This window comes from Typha latifolia, chromosome 5 (genome assembly GCF_019914945.1).
Source record: "Typha latifolia isolate L0001 chromosome 5, TyphaL0001v2, whole genome shotgun sequence".
NCBI lineage: Eukaryota > Viridiplantae > Streptophyta > Magnoliopsida > Poales > Typhaceae > Typha > Typha latifolia.
The window spans coordinates 15319614-15336636 of NC_133090.1; the positions used below are offsets into that span (position 1 = coordinate 15319614).

Below are 17023 nucleotides of genomic sequence, written 5' to 3' on the forward strand. Positions count from 1 at the left end.
CTAGTAATTGATTATGTTTGCATAAATTTTACCTTCTGCAGACCTTGCATCAATGGCGTCTGGACAAATAAACACGTTTATTGCTAGTTGCTAGTTATCTTGTAACGGCTTCTGTTGCACTATAAAGCTGAAGACAGGACAGATTCTAATTTTAAACGTTGAACCTCTTTCTAGATCTCAGAATTATACTTACAGAAGGATTTGGAATTACATAAAAAATGTAACAATAATTTACACTGAAGCAAAGCCAATAATTTCTTAATACACTTGTTGAACAATATGTGCATACATTTCCTTTTTTAATTCGGATATCAGATGGCTGCAAACGGAGTAAGAACACAGCAGATTCATATTTGTTCTACAGTACTGATGATGGAGCACCACAAAAGGAAGAAGCCTGAGATGTCTGACAAAACTCATCATAGAGGGGCTCGATCATTAAGATTCTGTTTCAGCATAGGCCGTTGCATGAAGCATCCAGTTCGGAAAGCAGTAGACTTCTCCATTAGCTGCACAGTAATGCTTTTGGTAAAGTCAATCTGGAGCTGAACACCTCTTCATAATTGTCTAAGTCATGTATTTACTTTTAGGGAGTAAGCAATTCAAGAAAGAAGAACCGAAGAATATCATGCTACTGTAAGTGTTTCGATCAGAGAATCAGCTTCCCGCAAGGTTTAGAAGTTAGCCAAAAAATAAAAATTATGAAATAGCCAACATCGAGTATAGGAACTTTGAGAAGACAATGATGGATAAGACAGTCCCTCCAAGAAGGCAAAGCTGAAGGATTTTACGCTGCTGCCTTCGAGTAAACCAAGTGACATAGCCAAGGCACTTCTCTAGGATTGATTCACCATCCAAAAAGTATACCTGCAAAACTTTGCATGCTTAGAGAGCCGATCAGATTTTATGTAGAAGTTTTGCAGGCTAAACTATTTGAATGAGCAGTGCGATAGAGTCGAGCATATAAGCAAAAAATAAACAGCCTAATAGAAGAGAACCACAGGACAAAATGTTTTCAAATAAAAGACAAAAGCATCAACATAATAACAGACAAAATGACTTTACTATAGAAAGAGAACTAAGCCTACTGCTAAAATAAAGAACCAACTATCTTGAAAATTGTAAGTTCATATTGTATGTAGAAAGATTGCAACCAAAAGTCTGGCGTCCCTTCAATTTTCTCCAACTCAAATCTAGTTCATATTAATGTGTCAGAATATTTACACCTAAATTTAGTTCTTTATAATGTGGTTCTGATGCCTCAAAATTTTCGCTTTGCAATTTGCTCTATTTCTGGAGAGAATATCAACAAAACTTCTTGGAAAGCTTGAAATCCTTCCACAGTAGAGGAAGAGTATAACACATGCAATTCAATAGTGATTCGAGAAATTTACAGAATGTTACTACTTACAGGCAAACAGTTTAGATAGACCAAAGATGCAGACACAAGGAGGGTACAGACAAAAGTCTTCTCCAAGATAAAAGGAATATGTGCACTGAAAATAATGAGTGTTGATTGAGGCCGATAAGATGATAACTGTATAGAATGAGCCACGGATAACACATCACCAACATAAACAAAAGTACCACCACAGGAACTTGATCCTAGATAAGGATTCTCAGGATCTGTCGATGATAAATTTTGCCTATGCTGCAAGCACTCTGAAGAGTAGGGGCTTGTGTAGGATATTTCAACCCATGAGATGCCAGGTATCTGAACAGGTGTCATGCAGGACTCTTCCTGACAAATAATGATAGGATTTCAGATTAGATTTGTTTTTCTCAACAAAAAGAAAAGAAACTAATTAACACAGACAATCTTCTAAACTAGCTAAAAGTGTTCTTAAAAGTCAAATAAGCTCTTAACTGTATCATCTCAACTGGATGATAACCATGTGAAATTCTTCTGTACTTGTATCGTGACACAAAGACAATTTATGAATCAAATGAAAAATCATATGCACAGTTTTTCATAGAGAAGAGAAGCCTCGAAATATCGAGAACTTGCTACCTACATGAGAATTCAGTTTACCTCTGAGCAAAAACAGTTGATTCCGTCAGTTTCAGTCATTTGCCATCCAGTTCCACATTTTTTAAGCTTGATAACATCTTTAGCGGTCAAGCAATATTTATCTCCAGTTTCCTTTATTCTATTTCTGTTCCCAGCTAAGAGGCTTGAATTGAAGCAGGACATGCTTTCAAAAGCAGCAAGTTTGTTGGGGCAAGAGAACTGGTCACCTTCTTCCAGGAGAGTCATGCTCCTCTCTAGCCACGAATAAGGGACACAATACCCCTTTCTAGCACTAATGGCTCGATAATTTTGAGCTTCAAGGGAATGAGGTTTTGAGAATGTTTGGGCATTAATTTGAACCATCATTTTCATCCAGTCATCAGAAGTTCTGATCTTTGAACCATCCACTGACACAATAACATCATAAGATGATAAAAATCCAGACAAAGAAGAGGTTTGTTGTACCTCCAAAACCTGTTCAAACGTTGAATTAGAACCAAAAATAAAACTACATGGAGACTTGCGTAACAAAAATAGAAATAGAGAAACTTACTATAGGGCCTTCTCCATGAATATATATAGGACATAAGACCAGAGGAAGTGAGATTAACATTAGAGCACAAACTGCACAAAGCTAGCAACAAAAAATATATCATATATCATATTCACAAGTATTAAGAAATATATAAGCATCATAACAAAACAGCATAAATTTTGAAAAGAGGACTAGTAAATACTTAAGCTAGCTTGCTTTCTCATTCATATACAGCAGAACTTTACAGGAAGAATAATGTACAAAAGAGGACAAAAAGAAATATAACAGCTGAAAGCATGCACTTTGTAAAGTCAAAGAAAGCAAAAAGAAAAAAGGAGTCGGGGGTGGAGGGGAAAGGGGTGTGGATGCACTACTTAACTTACCACCACATTATGCCAAACACCAGCACAATAAATTCGGAGAGCAGCAAATGAAGGTAATGCTTGAAGCAGATCATAATTCAATGCAACCAAAGCACCAGGAAACAGGATAGCTAGGAATATAGAAATGTATTCGATCTGTAGGCCCTCACTGTTGCATGTACAGTATATGGATTAGTGATACTAGTATCTCACCTCATGGGTGTCCAAATACTCTATAAATAGATGAAGAGATAGATAAAAGATACAAGATTAAGTGTCAGAACCCTTCTAAACATAAAGTTTAAGCCGAAACATTTAGAACCCTGTAACAGGAAGCCACAATATAAAGCACACGGACAATCAGACAAATCACAATCTCTACAACTAACATAGTGCTATATGATATGATTTCTAGTGTTACAGTGTTATTAATTGAAAATGATTACCATAAAGTTGAAAATTGACTGTTATATGTTGTCAATTGTCATTTATACAGTTATTTGACATCATTTTTATAATGACAGGTAAAGGTCGTTGTGGTCTAGCTTCTTGTTATGCATGATCCTACCGCAAGGTTCATGGTAGCAAATCAGAGTCTTTCTGTTACACATATATCCATATTACAAGATTCACGATCCTACAGCAAGTACTATTTTCAAAAATTGCCTTACTTTCTTGTATACTGATATCTTAACTTTTCTTATTCTCATGGATCGATTGAAATATCAAGAAATGTCCTAGACAAAAACGATGATAAAGATTACTTAAATAAAGAATTTGCATGGCTATCATAGTTGTAGTAAAAGGACTGAACTTGACACTAGAGCTCAGACAATAATGAAAAATAATTGGCTCTACCTCACGAGATAATAACAAGGCATACAATATGCTCAAAGATATCAGAAAATTTCATTATGCATTGAGAGAAAAGAAACAAAGAGGGCTATAGTGATTAGAATGACCTTGCAGCAGCAATGCCATGCCCAAATTCATGAAAAGCAACAGACATCAATGAAGATAATATCATAATGCCAGCATCCATCATTGATATGCTCCAGCTAGAAGCCTACATTTACTAAGTGAGAAACTATTCACGAATTACCCAGTTGGAGAAACTACATATTCCAAGCAATACTAATTAAAGAAAAGTGTCAAACAATAAACTTACCAAATAGCTGTCAAACCCAAATGATCCATTTTCAAGACGGAAAGAACCAAATGAATACCAGAGTAGCATCTGAAAATTCAAAAGGAGAAAGTACGCAGGGCATGTGATCGAAGAATAGGATTATGCTCTAAAACAAATAAAATGGAAATAACATGGCGAATGTTGTACTGCTACTGATAATCCATAATATGGACTCATGGCATGGACTTTTACTTTAGCTGAACAGAGTACAACAGAGAGTCAGTCATAAGGTGTCCTGCTTCATGCAAACAAGGCTCCTTATATACCTAAACATTCAAATGCACATCTATCTAAGGGTCTGAAGAAGTTGAAACTGTACATGTTACTTTAGTTAGAATTCAGAGAAAATTCAGTCTGCTCCTTATAGTGCAGTAGAAACTTCTGAGTTAAAGACTCCCAGCATGACCTGCATTGGAACTCAAATCACAATAAGCATATAAACTTATTATGAACTCTCTCAAGGAATTTTGATCTATTTACAGTGACAATTCTCTAGACATGGCTAGCCCAAAGGTCGCTTTAATTTGATCGATCCAATAAATCCACAAAAAGTAAAACTAAAGAAGAATGAATCCACAATATACTACAAAGAAATAATTTAATATACATAAAAAATTAAAGCTGAAGTCATGCACTAACCATTAAAACTCCAACAAAAGCAAAGAGACTGAAGCATACACCCAGAGAAAACCATTTTTTTAGAAACCTGTAGAATAATAAACATACCTATTCCAGTAAAACTTTAACATATGAAATCTAAGACCATAATAATTTAACAAAAGGGGAAGCAAAAAAATATAATATGCAAAAGTACTACAGTTCAGCTAGATTATTTAGATAATTTCTCTCACCAGTTTGGAGTAACAAAAATAATAAGTTGAACTGTATCAGAAATGCAGCAGCCATATCGAAAGCTAGTCAAGAAAGTAAGTTCTTCGTTTGATGCAACTTATTCAGCATTGATATGACAATGCATAGAAACAGATAATAAATAATTTGCAGATTGGCCACCTCCTTTGCCATCAGTGACGAGAAGCCAAGTGATGTGTCCCAAGTTCACAGAAGACATAAGCTGATAAAATATACCATGCTTTTAAGTTTTAACCTTTGATAGATTTAAAACATTGTTAGCACATATGCAAATATGGTCTCTTAGGTTCTGAAATCGTAGACAACTACATATTTCTCAGAAGTTCTCACACAGATCAATGATGGACTCCAAAAATATTCAAGTAAAGCTGCCAATAGGAAGCAGATGTCCAACTGGGAGTTGCAAGAGAATCCAAGTTCTGCAGCACACTAGGTAGAACAGTCTACCTTAAGTTCCGAAAAAGAAAAGCGGAATACTGATTAATCTGATTTTGCTTTCCCATACTCTGCAATCGTTTCCCTTTCTTCTCCTATATTCATTTTTCATTTTTCTATCTCCCTTTATCATTTTTTTTTTCTCGTTTCAGGAAGCAGAAATAAGAACTCGATTGGCACATAAAAACATACATCTTATGCATAAAAAACTCAATCTTTAATCACAATAGCAGTAGCAATCACCAAACATGCTCTTGAAAGGAAGAAATCTTTTGAGAATTTGCAGATGCCAGATACCTAGAATTTTGCCATCCGAGATTAAACAGAAAGTCATTGAACGCGAAAAGCTTGAAGTCGCAGTACCTGTCAATTGATGAAAAAAAATACAAAAAGACCGTAAGCAAAACTGCAGCATGACAAACAAAAATTCAACACAATGCGGTACGCCAATTTTTTTCTCCACATATAAACCATGACAAATTGAGCATAAAATAAGAACGAATAATATAAGTACTTCGATGCAAGTAATAATGAACCAGTTAAAAGAATTACAGAATTACAATTCTTCAAACATAGGCCAAAAAAAAAAGAAGGAATACTATAAGTAATAATGGAAGGCCAAAATGATCCCAAAATTTATTAGGTATTCCCAGTAACAGATCAAACAACTCGTCCTCCAGATCGAGTGGTAGAATTGAGACACAGAAAGAAGAAAATAGAGGATATATTGTACCAGCAGGAGATGGAATTGGGTCGATCGTAACTTGTGCTTGAGGAGGGTAGAAGTGACTGCGTCCTTCCCCTCCTCTTGTTGGTGCGCTCACCGGCCATCAGGGTTTAAGCGTGCGATGCGAGGACGAGGGATGAATAGGGTAAGAGAAATGCCCATGGAAATGTGCACCCCTTCATTTTTGCACAGAACCCCCTAAGCTATAAAAATTCTCTCACCTGGTTAATAAAGAATAATATCAAATAACTATTTTATCTTTTAACTTTCCTTTTTTCCCCCTAAAATAACGATAAAATAGTCCCTCACATGACTAAGATGTCAAAAAAAATTTTAATAGAAAATCTAACAAATAACTAAAAGAAGGGACATTTCGCAAAAAATATAGTAGAAAATACAACTTACACCAATATTTAGAGCAATCTCATTGAACTTTTATCAGTGTTACTTAGAGTTTTTTTGACCGAATCGAATCGAGTCTACTTAGAAACTTATTTATCTTTTACGCTAAATTTTGCATCAAGTTCAGCTAAATAAAGCTCAAATATGAAATGTTACTTAATTAAATCTTAATTATAAGAAATCTTACTTAATTAAATCTTAATTATAGGAGATATCACTTAATCCTACGAGATAGTATTCAATTTAAATTTAATTCTCTATTTTATATATATTCTCAAATTTTATACAAGTAATTAAAAATAATTTAAGAGAGAGAATTCAAATTTTTTTTATCAAGTTAACTATAAATATAAATACCTTTATTCTGATTTTTATATTCATTACTTGGTATACATATCTTTTGTCTGGTAAATAACTAAGATAATATTGTACTTAGAAAATATCGTGAAAGATATATATAAAAAATTTAAAATTTAAAAAGATATTTAAGCAAATAAAAAATATTAGAGGGATGTAGATGTAAAAGAACATGTTAAATAGTCACAGGTAAAAACAAAATTCTTTTTACGCATCTATGCCCTTAAAAAATCTCTCATTTGCTTACTGTATACCCCCATAGAGTTATATTTATACATTTGCCTTTCTAAAAAGGTAACACGAAGGGTATATATGTAAATAAAAGATTTTTAGAAGGGTATATTTATAAATAACAATTGAGAAGGTTATCTATACAAATAAGATATTTTTGTAGAATGATACAGGTATAATTATTAACTTAAGAAGGGTATACATGATAAAACTGAAATTATAATTTATAGAGCTCTCTCCCTCTCTTTCCCTCCCCTGCCCTTCCCTCTCCTCGTGTTCTTCCATTTTCTATTATCCATGGCTAATCCACGAAGAAGACCATCGAGAATCCCGTCATGAGACGTAAGAACCGAATTCAGAAAATCACAATGTGAATACTGCGATCGTATTTTCTCTCACAACAAAACCAAGGAATTCATCGATCACAGTCGACAAGAAAGTAAGTGGATCTCCCAAGAATCCCATTTTTCACCTTCGCCCTCTCTTGATAGTTTTCTTGGTTGTATTCTTCTGCATAAGAAGAGGTGGACCGCAAGAACGGGACGAAGGAAGAGGTTGTGAGCAATAAAGGCGGCGCCTTTCCTAATGTAGCTGTAGCTGATATCGAGTTAGAGCTATCTAACAACGATAAAGGCGAAGTCTTGTCTAACGTCGGCGAGGCGGTGTCTTTGCCACAATCTTTCGTCGACGTGCGGGGAAACGCAACAGCCTATGATAGTAACAAGAGAAATACAGTCTCAGTTGCAGAATACCATTTATTCAGTATGTTTTCTGTCTAATTTTTATTACATTTGAAACAGAACGTATGGAGTGATCGTTCGGAAGAGAGCTAAATCGCCATGGAATAGAGGAGATACTGGTGATTTCCCCTTGCAGATCTTATCATTCTCTTAAATTTTGAAACAAGGTTATTGTTAGGATGTTATTCCTGTATAGTGTTTATCTGGTTATCAGTACCAAAACCACGAAGAGAGAAAGATCGGATAAGCAAAGATTTCCACAGAAGAACCCTCTCCGGTAGTACGAACGGGCGCATCACCATTATCTCCTACATCATCATGTTTCTCCTGGCTCGGTAATTAAGCTCTCTTTTCCTTTCTTTTTTTCCTTCTCTATAATCTTAGTGTTCATTTTGTTGGTTTTGTTAATAAGGTTCTGTGGGATCTTTCGTTGACCATTGATCGTTGATTGGTAACAATTAACATTTTCGTTCTAGTTTCATAATAGCAATTTCTTTTATGGTAGTCTTGATGGTAGTTCCTAGTTCCTTTCTTCGTCTTCTTTTTTTTCTTTTTCCTTCTGAATAATAGTTTAATTGAGTTAAGTACCTCATGTTGAAGGAAAAGAAATTTTTTAATTAGGGCTCTGTATTTTGTGAAAAGGCTGTAACTTGATCTGATGGTTAAGGCTACACAGGTATTTTTGTGTCGTAGGTTTAATTCCTTCTTATTTTCATTTCCTATAAAGGTATCTAGCAATTACTAAATTCATCACCATCTCCTCTTTTTCCATCCCGACCTTTTATTTTAGCATCAAGTGGAGATTTAAAGAACATGATTTTGTTACTAAAGTATAGATTATAGAAATTTACCGTCATGAGATCGGGAATTTATTTTAGCAACAGTGAATTGAAAATATTACTTACAACAAAAATTGAGTTCTATGATCCTCTAAATTTGTTCCTCTTTCCATAAGCTTGTGTGTGTTGAGTTTTGAAGTAACTGTTTATACGAAACCGCTCGGTCTTAATCAACATAACAATAGTAGTTACTGGCAGCATTTTGTTTAAAAAGAAAATTAAGTGTAAAGGAATATATTTTTTTTGAAAATAATATATTCCTTTACAGACTTAGGGGTCATGAGATTCAATTGGATCACCACCACTCTGATACCAGCATACTTAAAAGGCCTCAAAAGCATCACAAGATTTGCATTGATCTCTGTTATACTATGAGTATGTCAATATTGTTATCTTAAAAGGGGTTCATATTCTTGAAAAAGTGCTTCCAACTATCATATGCTGCACAATGGAGGTTTTTCTGATACTGACTCCCTTCATTTCCTGATACCATGACTAGCTTTCAAAGTGTTGATGTGATATGCTCATTTATTATCTATGCAGTTGCTCTCTGTTGAATAGCATTCAGAATAGAAAGACCAAGCCTATTGTGGGAAAGCAATGGTCCTATTGATCCAGTGAGGGTAAGGTGCATATACATCCTGATTCCGTGTCTTTTCTTAGATATAAGGCAGCATTTTAATGGTGAGAATAGCACATACGTTTCAATATGCCAAACCTGGCAGCACTGTTTCCAGACAATCGAGCAAATTCGCTGTTACATCATTTATTTAAATCTTAATCAGATAGATAGATGCTCGAGTCTCCGCTCAGCTCAGTTGACTTTAGAGTGGAGTCAGAGTTTAGAATTAGTCATCCTCAAAGCAAGGACTCTAAATTTGAGATGATAGAACTACGGTTGACGTACATAAGGACCGGAACAAAGGATCAATCGTCTGATAGTCTTGGTTCAAACCAGATGCTATACAGGTATTCATTTGAACCAAAATATTCGGAATATTTTCGGTTCTCTAAATCACAGCAACATATACTACCGTGATCACCTTCGTTTCTTCTCCTTGTTTCATCATCTCCTTCTCTGGAGGAGCATTTTGGTACGAAGAATATCCGATCCCCCGAGCGTTCCACTTCGGATTCGATAATCTCGGGCTCTCCATGGACTCTGGGAAAGTATACTTTGTTGTTCATCCTGTGATCAATTGATGGAGTTGATGAAATAGACATAGCCGATCTCACAAATAAGCTCATCTTCCTCCTCCTCCCCACAAGGCTCTCAATCTTTTCCCAGACCATGTCCACCTCATTCAGCCTAAAAACACGGACACGCCGTCCAAACTTTCCGGTGAGAACCGACAAGAGCTCCCCCTCCGACTCGATCAAAAAGCTCTCGCCGCAGTTACTACTCTTGGCAGGGTAAAAATTTGTGGGCTTGGCGAGAACCGTCCACGTATCCTTCTCACCTGATTGTTCCTCCGGAGCATCAGCCATCCATCTCTCGCGGAGCAAATCTTGGTCCCGGACAAGTCGGCAGGGCAGTGGAGAACGAAGGTCTTGTTGAAGAGAGGGCTGTAGCAGTGGAAGATCCCGCTTCCCCATCTCTTATAGTGCAGTAAGACTGGGCTCCTATCGGCTGGATAAACTTGTCGTACGCTCCGCCGCCATGTCTTGCAAACTAAGCTCATGTGTGGATGATCTGGCAACGGAACTCGAGAGGCGACCAATCGTAGCAAATCCAACGGGAGATCGGACCAAGATCTAGCTGCTGCGTTAACAATTCTGTGCACATCCTCTCGTCTTCCAAGCTTGTCCATAACAAGTATTATGAGATATTAATTGCTTTTCTTTTTTTCTTACCAAGATAGCTGATATCAACTTACTTCGAGGCTAAGAACAGAAGACTGTTGTGCTCAGCCTAACATAGATCTCCTCTCTTTATATAGGCTTCAAAACTCATATTCTTCTCCTAATTGTATTAGGACACAATCCTAATCTCATTAGGAGACACCTCAGAATAAAACGAATTAATAATTCTAGTTAGACTAGATTTAGGAGAGAGATGATACTAATCGCACTCCTATTCGGATTTTATACCCTCTCTTATAAAATGATCAGACTCCTCTCCTAGTATTACCGCAAAATTTCTCTTTAATAGTTTTTCTCCTCTTTTCTTTACCAAACCTAATCTATATGGGAGAGGAAACTGACCCTGCACCTTGGCTTGTGGTTCTCCATAGGAAGAAGAAACAGAAGCACCAGACTTTCTTCAGCTTGGCCGCAAACACGGCCTCTAAGAAAAGCATAGCCGAGCTACAGAACTGGCTATAATCCACAGCTCTTCTCGGAGGTGTTCTTTGCTCAACCCTTTAACCTCCGAGGAAGTTGAGCTACCACAGAGGGAATGGGGTAGCGAGCCCGATTCCCAGAGTCTCTGCACCCTCTCTGGCCCCCCAACTGATCCAAACTGCACGGTGCTGTACGCCGACTACGAAGGCTGGATCAATGGATGCGTCTGGCTCTGTCACCCCAAGGGTGACAAATGGTTTATGCAACAACTACATCCCGGCGGTTCAGACGTTTCCGGGGTCGCCGCCGTCGGAGGCAAGCTCTATGCCCTGTTTTGGCAGGATAGCATAGTGACCGTCGACTTTTCAGCTTCTCAAGAAAAAGAAGGAAGAAATCAAGTATACTATTATTTTACGTATAGATAACAGTAACGCTCCCACATCGCTGTCTGAGCCATCCTTCTCTCACTCACAATGCTGCTCTCACTCGCCGGTGCCGGTGACGCCGGGGTCGTCCTTGGCATCCTTCTTGACGGCGCCGAAGGCCAAATTGCCCATTCCGACGGGGTCCTCGGCCTTCTCCTGCGCCTTGTCGATCTGAATTCCACCTTCGTCCTCGGTGGAGTAGAGACTCGTCTTTGTCCGATTCTCCCCTCCCTCCACCGACTCGTACGTCGTCGGCGTTAAAGACCCCCCCGGCTGCGCTCCCTGTGCCCCTGACATACTCATTTGTACTCGCTTATTCACACTCTTATTTACTTCTCCACTTGGTTGTTCTTTTCCTGCTTGATTTCCAAAGTGGTAACACTCGGAGAGTCTAGAGAAAGCTCCATATAAGGGAATTTCAGCACAGTTAGACGCCACGTCATAGTAGAAGATATGCCACGTGGAGGTGAATATTGGCACCGAGAGACAAGTATAAAGATGGAGAGTACAAGGAACCGAACAGAGTGCATGCTACCAATCAGTATACTTATCCGAATGCCTGACGAGGACATCCCCGTATACAATCTCTAGTAAAGCTATTGCTATATTAAATACCACTATTTTAGCATCTGGGCACCTCGGAAACCAATGAGAAATGCGCAAACAATAATTATAATTAAGTCAGCTTGTAGATGGAATAATAAGCTCAAAGGAAGAGGAAAAGATTAATTTCCGAAAGGTTTCACAAAATGATATAGCTAAGAAAGTCTCGAGCAATAAATAGTTCAGCTCAACGGAACAATGACTCGACATATTTCTATCTTCTTTATTGGAATCTCTCGGTGACGCAACCCAAGAACAAAAGTTTTCTGCTACCCAACCGTCCACGCAAAGCGTCAGAAAACCGATCAACGTTCACATGGAATCAACCTGAAGAGAAGCCAAGAGCTATTATCGCATTAGCGAATTGTAAGGTTAAGAAGAGCATAAAAAAAAAAAAAGTTTCTGAAGGAGGATTACAGGCTTCATTTTCCTGCGAGTCTTGCTCTCAGCTCATCTGCGACAGCATCAATGAACTCCTCTGTGTTCAGGTAGTGGCTTCTAGTGACTCTGGTGAAAGAAAGGAAAAGAAAAGGACATTAGAAGGTGAGATCATCGACTTCAGCTACATGGACAGCAATCAAGGTAAACAACACGGGCTGTGCACAAGTGTCTGACATACTTCGATCCATGAATAAGAAGAGCGAGATCCTTGGTCATCTTCCCAGACTCTACTGTACCAACACAAGCAGCTTCTAGTTTCTCAGTGAAGTCAAGTAGTCTAGCATCGTCATCCAGCTTTGCCCTGTGAATATATTGAAATTGTTTTAAGGCTCCGAGTTTCCATTAGAAATATAATTATGAACTTGATCACAACAAGAGAGAGAGAGAGAGAGAGAAGTCATGAGGATTGAGGTTTTAAGACCTTCGACAGAATTGTGAATGAATTAACGAAATCAATACCTGTGTGCAAGTCCTCTGGTCCAGGCAAAGATTGAAGCAATGCTGTTTGTACTGGTTTCACCACCTTTTTGGTGAACCCGGTAATGACGGGTTACGGTGCCATGAGCAGCTTCAGCTTCAATGGTTTTGCCATCCGGGCACACCTAAAATAATTTAACCGTTATTATGGTTAGACGGTACTGGCATACATCCTTATAATGAAGTTAAGGGTAAAAAATTAATCTAATAGGACTAATGGAAACATAAATGGTACTTGTGCACACTTGCCACGCCACAAAAACGGATCCCGAAGTATAATGTGTCATGCAGTAAGCAAACTGTGTCATTACTCATTGGAGTCACTAGTTCATATTTTTCATGTCTCATGAAGGTGCTGCTAACTTGGCATAATCATCATAGAGAATTCTAGCAAAATAATCATTTCTCAAGCACAAGAACGATAAAGTTGCCACAGAAGGACATACCAGCACAGATGTCATCAAACCCAAAGAGCCGAATCCTGCAGTCAGGAAGAAAATTACCCACTGATTAGAAAATATGGTAAACCAACTTCATTTATCTGAAGGCATCAGTTGGTCAGTCATTAAAGTTCCTTTCCATTTTTGCAGAAAAAAAGGTTAAAATTGTAAAATATCAACGAGTTCCAGCAAATAAAGGTATTGTAGTTCGACCTTGAGCTAAGAAATCACTCTGCACATCTCCATCATAGTTCTTGCAAGCCCATACATATCCGCCTTCGCTCTTAAGTGCATAAGCAACCATGTCATCAATAAGGCGATGCTCATACCTGCCAGAGATCAATTATTCAATATACAAAAATAAAGATCAAGTGAAGCAAATGATAGTAAGCAGTTGGAGACTAGAAAACTAACCATATTCCTGCAGCTTCATATTTGGATTTCCATCCAGCTTCATAAACCTCCTGAAATATGTCCTTGAACCTGAAGAATGGAATTAGTAAATGTAACAAAATAGTATGTCACAGGAACGTGAAGAATGTTATGGAGATTATTAGATATTAATGCACTACTGAAAAAAAAGCGAGGCTACATATGTTCCATACCTCCCATCATATTTTTTCAGAATTGTATTTTTGGTGCTAAGATATAGTGGCCACTTCTTCAGGTAAGCAGTGTTCATTGAAGCCTCAGCAAAGGAGCGAATTGACTGTAAAGAATAGTGTGACAAATAATAAGGGCCAGCAAGGGAAGAAAATCATATTTCTATCTGTTGACCAATTTATTATATGTCAAGTTTTTAAACCTCATCAGTGTTATACATAGATAAGGCAACTCCTCCAGCACCAGTGAAGTTGAAAACCTCTAGCTCAACCTCCTCTTCTTTTCCCTCTGAAAGTAAAACATAGATGCTCAAATTATATATAGCAATAGACCAAGCACATATGACTTATACTGTAAAGCTAGCAGCTGAAGCTTTCTTCATACCGAAGACTAATTTGAGCTTTCCAGGCCCTTTGATAACTGCATCAGTTGCTCGATACTGATCCCCAAAAGCATGCCTTCCAATGCATATAGGTTTTGTCCATCCTGAGAGCATATTTACAAGGTTAGACAGCAAAACTCTGGTATTGCCACACAAATAACAACCTGATATCCTTCTTTGATACCTGGAACAAGCCGTGGAATGTTCTTACAAATAATTGGCTCTCTAAATACAGTACCTGGAGGGAAAGATGAATTAATTGGAAACTATTGATATTCTACAGGGAGCACTAAGATGCAATCTTGGCAAATTATCTAACCATTTAAAATGTTCCTGATTGTCCCATTTGGGCTCTTCCACATGGATTTCAAGTTGAACTCCTTAACTCGAGCTTCATCTGTCACAATCCAAAAGAAAGGTTAAGAAAATAGATTTATCATGATGAACATTTTCACTGTAGGTCAGCACTGAAGCTGGATTTAACATGTCCCAGTAAATTCAATTTTACCTGGAGTTATTGTTGCACATTTGATTGCCACGTTGTATCTGCAATGAAGTTCAAGTATGAGCATAACACAGAATATAGTGAATACAGAATAATAATGACATAAAGAAAAGCAATCAACAGCCAATATCCTTGTCAAGTTTGTTCAGTAATGAAAAATTTAACTACATATAGGTTGTAGATTGATAATGGAATAAGTAATAGATTTAAAAGTCTATACTGGCTCAATAGTTGAAGGAACAAGAGAAAGTTCCATACTGAATAAAGGTATTGCAACATACAGTTAAATGATGGGTACTACATAATGTGACTTCAGAAAAGGTATATCCCATTGAAGGAAGAAAAGATGGAGCTATTGTGGCTGTAAATTTGAAAAAATTAGTCTTACTTGAGAGCAGCCTCTGCACTTTCTACTGTAACTTTATCATCTGTAGCATCACGGTGAGGAAGGCCCAAGTCATAATACTTTATATCTAAGTCCAAGAATGGGAAAATGAGCTGCATGATCAACAAATGCATTAGTTACAAAAATGATTCCAAAGAAGGTGTAACAGAATGGAGTTACCAGAGAAGGACAAAAATTCAACATGCTGAATGAAGTAAAGGTGCATCAATCACCTTATCCTTGATAGATTTCCAGAAGATTCGAGTCATTTCATCCCCTGTGCATCAAAGTAACAAATAAACTAACATAAGGCCAGTTACTTTTATAAACTCAGTCAAATGCAAATGGAGTCATCAGGATCCTGCATGACTGTTGCACAAAAGATATTCTAGAGTGATTTTTTATTCTAACATAAGGAAGCGCTACTGCATATGTACGCTTCAAGTGTGCAGAACATTGAATTTAACAATTATATATAAAATTACCGAAGACGTACGTAACAAATAGTCAATACAATTGCTTCGAGAGAAACTTAGGAAATAGAGAGAACAAATAAATAGAATTTCATTGCACAGGAAAAAGGATTGCCGTGCTCTTCTTTGGCAATGCTGGGGAGTTATGCTAAATCCATCTGCATATACGCTTGTCATGCGTTACAAATTAGTGAAATACAATCAGATTGGATCTGTCCACTTTTGATCCTTCACCAACAATCAAGACAATGCATCAGTCAATGATCGGCAGCTTCTAAAAGTTCTAACCAAATAGATCTACATAAGTTATAAAATGGAAATGATACCACGAGGACCACAGCACAAAAAACATCTAATCACAAGGAGACAAAAAAAATGATAAGTTCCCATGTCCCATGAATTAGCTGACACCAAAACTTACGAACTTGTCACCAAAAAAAAGAAAAAGAAGAAGAAGAAAAAAAGTAGCATGCTATTATCGACACACACACATCAGGTCTTTCTCATCTGTAGATATCGTAAACCGACACATCGAAATCTTCATCTGTGCTAGGGCACAGATTTGACCAATCGGCGAACATATATCTATCTATAAATCTCAAAAAGATAAAACCAAAAGACGATGCACCCGTAAATCCAAGTAGTCAACCAAGATCCAAACACGGTTGCACTCAAATCCGCATATGAATCGAAAGGCAACAGGAGATCCAGACATAGGGAGATCTCAGCACAGAGAAAGAAGGAGATCTAACCGTCCATCTCGACGATCGGATTCGCGACCTTGATCTTTTCGAACGCCATGTTCTTCGAGGCGAGAGGAGCGATACGGAGGCGTCGAGGAGGAGGACTCTTTTCTGAGGACGGGAGCCGGGGTTGGTGAAACGGAAGAAAAAGAGTATTTATAAACTCGGACTCGGATCCAATTGGAAAAATACTAAAATGTCGAATTGGTACACCGCGGTGATGTACCGTTTGTTTTATTAATTTAAATTGAAATCTTTACTTCAGAAAACTGAAAAAAAAAATATTTAATTGAGTCAGACATGGACTAAATTGAATTAATACTTTTATATTTATTATGGATGAATTGGATAAGAATGGTCCTTCTCACGAGTCTTTGACTGGTAGTAGGCAGAGCTAACTCACCTAAACTGCGGATCCGAACTTCCAACGCAATGGACGTCACGTGAACCTAACATCAGATGTCAGGCTCACACACCTATTCTTTAATTCCATTACACCAACCCCACTATTTTTCATAATAATTGCACCCAGATCCCTAAATTATTGCTCATCTTTTTCTTTAGA

General features: G+C 37.5%; 3 protein-coding genes across 6 annotated transcripts; all 3 read right to left on the reverse strand.

Moving 5' to 3' along the window:
• Positions 1 to 143: 143 nt before the first annotated feature.
• LOC140787919 (membrane-bound transcription factor site-2 protease homolog) lies at positions 144 to 6328 on the reverse strand. Of its 4 annotated transcripts, XM_073136946.1 has the most exons (10): positions 6136 to 6328; positions 5700 to 5765; positions 4737 to 4803; positions 4077 to 4145; positions 3871 to 3974; positions 2930 to 3077; positions 2565 to 2645; positions 2033 to 2485; positions 1412 to 1741; positions 144 to 867 (listed from the first exon to the last, which is right to left on the reverse strand). In XM_073136946.1, the coding sequence occupies exons 1-10, from the start codon at positions 6231 to 6233 to the stop codon at positions 700 to 702; spliced, it is 1584 nt and encodes a 527-aa protein (XP_072993047.1). In that variant the 5' UTR covers positions 6234 to 6328; the 3' UTR covers positions 144 to 699. The 4 variants fall into 4 exon arrangements, with proteins under 4 accessions (XP_072993047.1, XP_072993048.1, XP_072993050.1 ...); XM_073136947.1 differs by lacking the exons at positions 3871 to 3974; positions 4737 to 4803; XM_073136949.1 differs by lacking the exons at positions 4737 to 4803; positions 6136 to 6328 and having other exon boundaries at positions 5700 to 5718.
• Positions 6329 to 10861: 4533 nt separating this feature from the next.
• LOC140788686 (uncharacterized) lies at positions 10862 to 11764 on the reverse strand. The gene has a single exon (XM_073138062.1). It carries the CDS (start codon positions 11707 to 11709, stop codon positions 11464 to 11466), a length of 246 nt encoding a protein of 81 aa, XP_072994163.1. The 5' UTR covers positions 11710 to 11764; the 3' UTR covers positions 10862 to 11463.
• A 343-nt stretch (positions 11765 to 12107) lies between these two features.
• LOC140788685 (isocitrate dehydrogenase [NADP]) lies at positions 12108 to 16755 on the reverse strand. The gene is made up of 16 exons (XM_073138061.1): positions 16468 to 16755; positions 15476 to 15519; positions 15246 to 15355; positions 14861 to 14898; positions 14672 to 14749; positions 14537 to 14590; positions 14355 to 14456; positions 14173 to 14258; positions 13973 to 14076; positions 13782 to 13850; positions 13581 to 13696; positions 13374 to 13408; positions 12910 to 13052; positions 12629 to 12751; positions 12427 to 12516; positions 12108 to 12336 (listed from the first exon to the last, which is right to left on the reverse strand). The coding sequence occupies exons 1-15, from the start codon at positions 16514 to 16516 to the stop codon at positions 12432 to 12434; spliced, it is 1236 nt and encodes a 411-aa protein (XP_072994162.1). The 5' UTR covers positions 16517 to 16755; the 3' UTR covers positions 12108 to 12336; positions 12427 to 12431.
• Between the last annotated feature and the right edge of the window lie 268 nt (positions 16756 to 17023).

Excerpts from the sequence above, each read along its gene's own strand:
- LOC140787919 (XM_073136946.1), bottom strand. The coding sequence starts at position 6,233 with ATGGCCGGTGAGCGCACCAACAAGAGGAGGGGAAGGACGCAGTCACTT. Across the intron at positions 4,146-4,736 it reads CTTTTGTTGGAGTTTTAATG|ATGCTACTCTGGTATTCATT; the intron begins GTTAGTGCATGA and ends TTGAATTTTCAG. Across the intron at positions 868-1,411 it reads TCTATCTAAACTGTTTGCCT|GTATACTTTTTGGATGGTGA; the intron begins GTAAGTAGTAAC and ends AAAGTTTTGCAG.
- LOC140788686 (XM_073138062.1), bottom strand. The coding sequence starts at position 11,709 with ATGAGTATGTCAGGGGCACAGGGAGCGCAGCCGGGGGGGTCTTTAACG.
- LOC140788685 (XM_073138061.1), bottom strand. The coding sequence starts at position 16,516 with ATGGCGTTCGAAAAGATCAAGGTCGCGAATCCGATCGTCGAGATGGAC. Across the intron at positions 13,851-13,972 it reads CTGAAAAAATATGATGGGAG|GTTCAAGGACATATTTCAGG; the intron begins GTATGGAACATA and ends TCCATTCTTCAG. Across the intron at positions 12,517-12,628 it reads CTTCTTATTCATGGATCGAA|AGTCACTAGAAGCCACTACC; the intron begins GTATGTCAGACA and ends TTCTTTCACCAG.